The sequence below is a fragment of the Erpetoichthys calabaricus genome, chromosome 7 (assembly GCF_900747795.2).
Source record: "Erpetoichthys calabaricus chromosome 7, fErpCal1.3, whole genome shotgun sequence".
NCBI lineage: Eukaryota > Metazoa > Chordata > Cladistia > Polypteriformes > Polypteridae > Erpetoichthys > Erpetoichthys calabaricus.
This window is the reverse complement of record NC_041400.2, coordinates 89,497,263-89,505,239: the sequence shown is the minus strand read 5'-3', so window position 1 is coordinate 89,505,239 and position 7,977 is coordinate 89,497,263. Positions and strand designations below refer to the sequence as shown.

The 7,977-nt window shown below is 52.6% G+C and overlaps 2 protein-coding genes across 2 annotated transcripts; both read left to right on the top strand.

Annotated features, from left to right (window-relative positions):
- Nucleotides 1-1,921: 1,921 nt before the first annotated feature.
- Nucleotides 1,922-2,884, top strand: LOC127528853 (uncharacterized). The gene is made up of 2 exons (XM_051930159.1): nt 1,922-2,502; nt 2,611-2,884. Exons 1-2 carry the CDS (start codon nt 2,099-2,101, stop codon nt 2,834-2,836), a joined length of 630 nt encoding a protein of 209 aa, XP_051786119.1. The 5' UTR covers nt 1,922-2,098; the 3' UTR covers nt 2,837-2,884.
- A 388-nt stretch (nt 2,885-3,272) lies between these two features.
- On the top strand, nt 3,273-6,767 carry LOC114654126 (uncharacterized). Its single transcript, XM_028804545.2, has 8 exons — nt 3,273-3,613; nt 3,710-4,034; nt 4,155-4,935; nt 5,050-5,259; nt 5,402-5,724; nt 5,812-6,068; nt 6,187-6,435; nt 6,518-6,767. The coding sequence occupies exons 1-8, from the start codon at nt 3,375-3,377 to the stop codon at nt 6,765-6,767; spliced, it is 2,634 nt and encodes an 877-aa protein (XP_028660378.2). The 5' UTR covers nt 3,273-3,374.
- Nucleotides 6,768-7,977: the final 1,210 nt, after the last annotated feature.

Below are 7,977 nucleotides of genomic sequence, written 5' to 3'. Positions count from 1 at the left end.
TGCCTCTGTCCAAGTGGGAGAGGGATCGGTGTAGCATGTAGATGATGGCATCCTTCACTCCCACCTTCTCCTGGAATGCGAACTGCAGAGGGCCGAGGGCGTGACGGACCTGTGGCCTCAGGTGGTGAAGCAGCAGCTGCTCCATGGTCTTCATCACATGCGACGTTAGAGCGACAGGCCGGAAGTCATTCAGCTCATTAGGATGTGATACCTTTGGGACTTGGGTGATGCAAAATGTTTTCCAAAGCCTCGGGACTCTCCCCTGTTCCAGGCTCAGGTTGAAGATGCGCTGTAGAGGACTCCCCAGCTCCAACGCACAGGCCTTCAGCAGTCGTGGCGATACTCCATCTGGACCCGCTGCTTTGCTGGCACAAAGTCTCTTCAGCTCTCTGCTTACCTGGGCTGCTGTAATTGTGGGTTGGGGTAAACTCTCTCCTATGCTGGTATCAGCAGAAGGATGAGTGAAGGGTGCAGTACTCCGAGGTGAGAGTGGGTTACAGTGGTCAAACCTGTTAAAAAAGTTGTTCATCTGGTTTGCTCTCTCCACATCTCTCTCGATGGTGGCACCTCGCTTCGAGCTGCAGCCAGTGATGATCTTCATCCCATCCCACACTTCCTTCATGCTGTTCTGTTAGTCTGCAACTTCTGCTCCAGCTTTCTCCTGTACTGTTTCTTCGCCGCCCTGAGGTGGACTCGGAGTTCCTTCTGCACGTGCTTAAGCTCATGCTGATCACCACCTTTAAAAGCCCTTTTCTTCTGGTTCAAAAGGCCCTTGATGTCACTTGTAATCCATGGCTTGTTGTTAGCATAGCAGTTTACTGTTCTTACTGGAACTACAATGTCCATACGGAAGTTGATGTAGTCAGTAGTTTGCGCTTGCGGAGAGCCGATCTTCGTGCCGAGTTCATTCCGAGTTCTCGGATGATTGACAAGCAGCAGTGTGCAGCAACGTGCAGCGATTGGTCGAGGCGCTCTTGTGCCGAGTTTTTTGTAAACTTTGATTGGCTGGGAAAGAGATGCGTTCCGAGTTCTGCTCCGAAAGACCCGCCTCCCCGTCTAAAAGCGGCGATGTCTTGTTTCGAGTTTTATTGTAAAGGGGGGCCCGCTGATACTATTAACATGGTACCATTGATGTTACAAGGATTATAGAGAAGTGAACTAAAACAGATGTAGTTTAATCTAATGAGAATTCATTTGTTTTGTACATATTAATAAAAGTATTCTTTTTTTTTCATTTTAGTAAACTGGTTTCAGTAATATAAATATCTGTAAACAGTCTGGACAGAATTGCGTTATAATTATGTTTGTTAATAATAAATAATAATAATGCTAATAATAAAAATGCTAGCAATGGGAAAATGCAGTGTAACAAGGTAGTTGTAATATTATTAAAGGCCTTAAAGAAAGTCAGTACTAGTATTACTAACCATTTATATTTATTTATTTTTTTTGTGTGTCCCTTTACTCTTTCAGAATTCAGAATTAACAGTTTCTGGTATCTCATACCATGGCTGGCAGTAGTATTCCTACGTGAGTCTTTGTTTGTAGTAGCAATGTTCCTCTCAAAACAAAGGAATCTTTCTGTAATTGACGTACTGGTTGATTGCGTTGTTTTAATAGACCCAACATCACCTGCGGTGTTGACATGTAAGTATTCATAGGTTAAATATCGCGAAGGTTCGTTCATTTGAAAAAAAAAAAAAACCCTTTTGGAATATTGGGTTTGGTGCCTATAGAATTTGTTCAAAGGTGGTGGTTTATCATCCTATTGTTCCCTTTTTCCTTTTTGCATGCTCAGTTACTCTTTATTTGATCTCTGTTGGAGGCAACGTCGCTTGGTGCAGACTATATGGTGGTTGTAACCTATTCGTTGTTCCCTGAAGGCCAATTTGTAATATTCTGAAATTTGTTGTAAAACTTTGGAATGGAACTGTAACTTTGTCTTGGTTTATCTAATTTATCCAGCTTGAACCCTGTGCCACAGTTCCGCCACGAGACCTCTGGCGAACTGACCCTCAAGGCCTCTGCCGAGGCGATCCAGGTCGCCAAGGCATATGGCCTGAGCGGCCCTGTGCCGTTCAAGGTCAAGTCGGCCGAGATGGTCAGGGAGCAGGCCAGGAGACGGGTGCGGGCAGCAGGTGGTGACCCCGGGGACTCCAAGCTGGTGCGCAGCGCCAGCGAGCTCCAGTTTGGACAGTACCGGGGTCAGACTTTTAAATGGTTGCTGACCCATGACCTCGGCTATGCCGTCATGGTGTTGGCAACCCACCTGAGGGAGCGCAAAGATGGCCAGGTGTCGGATAGCCCGCTGGCGAGCAATAAAAACGCCCTGGAGTCGTACGCCTGGCTCTTCCCCGACGTGAAGAAGGCCATCCGTCGTCGCCAGGAGAGAGACGGGTCGGCCAGGACTCTGGACGAGGGCAAGAGGCTCGTCGGCTTCGGCCAACACGGACACCTGACGTTTGAGGCCCTTTACGATACAGAAGATCGGGAGGCCAAGAGGTGAGAGACTTTTGGGTGAGGTCTGAGGGGAAGGGCACAGCAAGGTAGTTGGAACCCTGCTTCCATTTGTTCACCTGTTACCATTCCCGCTGTTGTACCCCAATACAGTTACATCAAATGGCTCCGGCGCCAGACCACCAAAGTCGGGACCAAGATGCATGCACTCCAGCTGTATGTGCAGCGGAGAGACAAGGCGAAGGCGGCAGCAACCTCTTCCCTTCCCAAAACCACCACTGTTGCCCCCACCGCCTCTCTCTCTGCAGCAGCCTCCGTCATCGAGATTCCTGATGACGTGCTGTTGTCGGCCAGCATGGAGTTGGAGGCTGGTAAGTGACAGCCACCCATGGAAACTGGTGGTGGCTTCTTCACTTTTTTTGTTTAACCTGTTATTTGTTTGAATTTGTTAACAACCTTCCCCAGCATCTACCTCCCAGTCTGCAACCAGTGGAGGGCCCTTGCCATCCCAGCGCTCCCAACCGACGGCTGATCCGGGAAAGCAGCCTTCGCAAACGCTGTCCGTAGCCAGGAGAGAGGTGAGTTAAAAGGATGTGTTTGTTTGAATTGCATTGCCAGGAAAGAAACAGGCTTTTGTTTGTTTTTCTGTTGTTCATGCTGTCTGTGTCTCTCTCTCTCTCTCTCTCTCATACACACACACACACACACAGCTACTTTTTCCCGAGGGCTGGAGGAGTTCACTACCAAAAGAACAGCACGCGTGGTTAAGTCGGGTCCTTTTCACCAGGGGCAAGGACGGAAAGCGTGTGCTGACCTCCAACCTTCGCCTTTGGTGGCACCCTCCCGGCCCCCGCAACGTGTACCTCCAGCCCCCGACATCGCCCGACGCCTTTTTTCAGCGCCCGTTTTTCCTGTGGATGCCGTACCGCATGTGGGGCTACAAGCTGTCCTGCACGGCGTGCAGCCACAGGTTGTCGGGAGCCGGACTCTACAGGACCGTCCGGAGGGTCCTGGACACAGACGGATGGTACTTTATGGCCACGGAGTACCTGGAGTGCCGGCGCTGCAAGAAGAAGGTGGCGGGCTGGTCGCAGGATATCTTGGATCAGCTGCACTGCACCCATCGGGATCAGTTTCCAGCTATCCTGACTTACAGGTCAGACAAGGAGTCTCCGATGGCCGGGTCAACTCTCCACAGGTAGACGGGCACACACACGGGCAGTCCTAACGTCTCTGTTCTGTCTTAACACAGATTATCCTGCGACAAAAAGCTGATCGGGCAGATGCGTGAGCGCACGCTGGGCAACGGGGCCACCCGGCTGCGCAAATATCTGCTCGAGCAGCACGGCAACACCTGGTTGGAGCGGTCCAGACTGTTCATGTTCGCGGTCACCAAGTTCATTACACCGGGTGCCGAGGCACCTACGACTCCGCCTCTACCGCGGATGACCCCGGTGCCCGGTACAAAGTGGTTGCTGTCCATCTATGCCAGGGTGGTGGCTTCGAGGCTAGATGAGACCAAGGCCCGGATCACCTCCATCTTTGGCTCAATCCTGAAGATGGACTCAACAAAGAAGGTGAGCGATATCGTCATCCTCTCCTTCCTTCCTTCCTTCCTTCCTTCCTTCCTTCCTTCCTTCCTTCCTTCCTTCCTTCCTTCCTTCCAGCTTACCGTCACTCTTCCTTTCATCGTTCAGGTGATCAAGAAACTAGCTGGTGCCGCGGCAGGAACGGCAGCCTGGGTGACCAACGTGGGGAACGAGCACGGCCAGATCTTGATCAGCGTCCTCACTGCAGCCAAGGGCGCTGGCCTGCACCCCATGGCCACCGGGCTGATGCGGCGATACCGTGATGCCAGTGTGTCCCCGCCTCTGGTCCTGTATGTGGACCGAGACTGCTGTTCCCACGGGGGACCCTGCAAGGTGTCCCTCTTATTCAACCAGTGGGATCAGCTGGTGGTGCGGCTCGACGTGTGGCACCTGATGCGACGCTTTGCAGCGGGTGTCACCACGGAGAGCCACCCACTGTACAGCCTCTTCATGGCACGTCTCTCGTTCTGCATCTTTGAGTGGGACCAGGGAGACGTCGCCAGGCTGCGACAGGCCAAGGCTGGCGAGGCGGGGAACGATCCCCGAGGCTCCGGCTACGGAAAGATCCCACTAAAGGAGCTGGCCCGCCACTGCCGCCGCCGCACACGTGGGGCGGAGGAGACGGGCCGGCTCATCGACGAGATGCTGGAGGCCTTCGGGGACGCCACTGACACCATGGGTATCCCGCTTTTGGACCGCGCAAAAATACAGGAAATATGGAAAACTCAGAGGCGCCACCTCCACTGCATCCAGGACCCACCCGGCGTGCACCTGTACATGCAGACCGGGCAGCTGGTCAAAGGGGGGATCACGCTGCCGGTGTTCAGGTGTGGCCGTGGTTCAACTTCGTTGGAGTCGTTCCACCTGCATCTGGACCGCTTCATACCTGGTAAGGGTGCTCAGAAACCTGTTCTTTGTGACCTGTGTTGTGCGAGGGAGTGGGTGGCATTGCATTTTTATCTCTGTGTCTCTCTCTCTCTCACTCACTCACCGTGTCTTTCAGGCACTTCAGCCAGTGCGGCCCACTTTCAGGCCTATCTGCTGGAAGGCCTGGTGCGGTGGAACGAGGACCGTGCGGCAAAAGCAGTGGAGGAAGGAGACCGTGATATCGTCTGCTACAGTGGCCAACTCCAGCACTCCGTCAACGAGCTGAGCGACATTGTATATCGCATGAAGCTGGTTGACGATTACACCCGGCCTGCGAAGTACACTGGTGAGGCGGGCGTCCAGCTCTCTCTCTCTCTCTCTCTCTCTCTCTCTCTCTCTCTCTCTCTCTCTCTCTCTCTCTCTCTCTCTCTCTCTCTCTCCCCTCTCCCCAACCTTTTCATTTTAAAACACTTCCGTCCTTTTCACAGGTGAGCTCATAGGTATCGAGTACCTATTTTCGCAGACCGGTCGAGTGCTGGAGGAAGTGATGGGCAGGGATCCCGACGCTCCGGATGGGACTGATACAGACGACGACGATGACAGTGTCGACGAGGGCTTCCAAGAGGACGAGGGGCCGGTGCAGGAACCTCTGGACAACACCGTCTTCGGCCTTGAGGAGGACTTCGCCCGACAACCGTTGTCGTCTGACAAGTCCCAGTCGCGCCCTGCCATCGGCGCCTCAAAGTCTGGGCCAGCCGACCAGGACACCTCCCCTGGAGACGAGGCCACTCAAAGCGTGTCCCACGAGCTGGTAAGTCTCTCCCGACGAGTTGTGCTATACCTGTGGAATATCTGAGGAGTGCTCCCCTTTCTCACTTTCGCTCTCTTCCCCCAACAGAATAGCCTTGGACCTGACACTGGCCCAGGTTACCAGCACGTGGTCGACCTGGCCTCCAGTCTCGTGAAGCTGCGTCACCATCCCTACGTGACGCAGCAGCAAGTGGCGGAGATCGTCACCCTCTGGGAACGATTGCCGGAGGGCGACAAGGCCCCAGTTCGCTTTCCGCCACGCCACCAGGAAAGACTGGTGCAGGGGAGGTTCCGACGCAAGCACTCACAGACCAGTGTCACACCGGGAGTGGAGAGCTTGCAACGGTAGGTGATCAACCTCTTTGGTGTCGCATCTTTCCTTTTGATGGGATATCGATGGCATGGCTGACTGACTGATCTCTCTCTCCCTCCCTCCCTCCCTCCCACCCCCCGAATTTTGTAGGTGTATGGTCGGCCAAGGCGGCCAAGCCGCACAGATGCCAAACATCAGCCGCCTTGTGGAGGCCGTTTGTGTACAGCTGTCCAGGATTCACCCCGAAGGAACCACCATCAGCGGCGTGAGGGTGAACCGCTGGGCAGCTGTGATGCGGGATTACATCTGCATCCAGGAAAATATCCTGACAAATCCGGTACTCGTGGCCCAGACACGCATCCAGTTATTCCCCCTCAATCAGCGCACCCTGGCACAATGGTAAGTACACACTGGACAAGTACCATCCACATGCCCCTCTCCTCCCTCCCACCCTGACTTACTTTGCTTTCTGTCCCTGTAGGCACTACACTCGCACCAGGGAGCTGGTACGGCGGGCTCTGGAGATGGCCGTGGCACTGCCAACCAGCTCGGCCCTTGCTTCAGAGCCCACCCCTACCGTTCGACCACGACCCACGGGCCCCGAGCTGTCCGCTGCACAACCACTACAGTTCCATAACCCGCCTGACCTATCTGGTCAGGCGACGCAGCGACGTCGGGGCCCCGTGGATGTGGCACCAGCCATCATTGGGCACCCCCCCCGAGCCACATGAAGCACCCGTCACCCAGCCACTCTCCCCGCCGGCTGACACTGCCACTGCTCCGCTTCCACCGCCGCCGGCAGGACCCTCAGTACCCCGCACCACTGCCTGGCGGCGAAAGAAAAAGGACGAGGCGGACGAGCTGGCACGACAGCAAGGAAACCCCCCCAAGCAACGGAAAAAAATCGAAAATTACATTTGCAAGTGCTGTGGCCGTCCTAAAACAAAAGAGTTCGGCCACAGCCAATTTGGGGGGGAATTCTTTTGCTCCACCTCAGCCGGCAAAACTATACAGGAGTGGCTGGAGGAAAAGAGGAGGGAGAAGAAAAATCGTGCTGGGGGGGATAGCCATTAAAGAATTGTATTTCTTTCTTTCTTTCTTTATTTATTTATTTGATTTGTAAATGGGCCCATACAGTGTTTATTTTATTTTTTTTTTTTTTTGTTCACGAGGAGGTCTGCTGTTTTTACTTTTTTTTATTTTTTTTATTTTTTTGCAAATGACTGGCACTTTATATATTGTCAAGGAGGCCTCCTTCTTTTTTCAAGATGTTTTTACTTTTTTTTTTTTTTTTTGCAATGACTGGCAGGCCTCCTCTTCCTCTCAATTTTCTTTTTTAATTTTGGGCTACATCTACTGGTTCTCTACTCTGTTTGGTAGTTATTTTTTTATTGCAAAAATTGTTTGATATTTATTTATTTGTTTATATATAGTTCCTTGGATTGTTAGTTTGACTTTTATTTATTTATACTTATTTCATGTTATTTATTGTATATAGTTGTTTGATCGATTTCTATTTATTATGTGTATATATTTCATTTTATAAACCTTGTTGATTGAATCGTTGTGCCTGCCTGCCTGCTTCTGTCCAGCCGCCGCTTTAAGGGCTCTCTGTTTACCTTCCCGCGACCGCGTGGCTAATCGGCTATGCGCCCGCCCCTTTCACCTTTTACGGACCCGGCTCTGCAGAGCAGGCGACCTTCTTCCGCCACGAAGATCGGCTCCCTTTTTTTGCGCAACAACCTCCTCAATGTTCTCACTATAAGATCCCTGCAGGATATCCCAGTCCATAGTTCCAAAGCAGTCTCTCAGACCCTGCTCTGCCTCAGGGGACCACTTCCTGAATGAGCGTGTGGTTGTAGGTAGCTCCCTCACTCTTGGTTTGTAGTGAGGCTGAAGCAGAACCAGGTTATGATCTGCTTTCCCAAGCTCAGGCAGCGG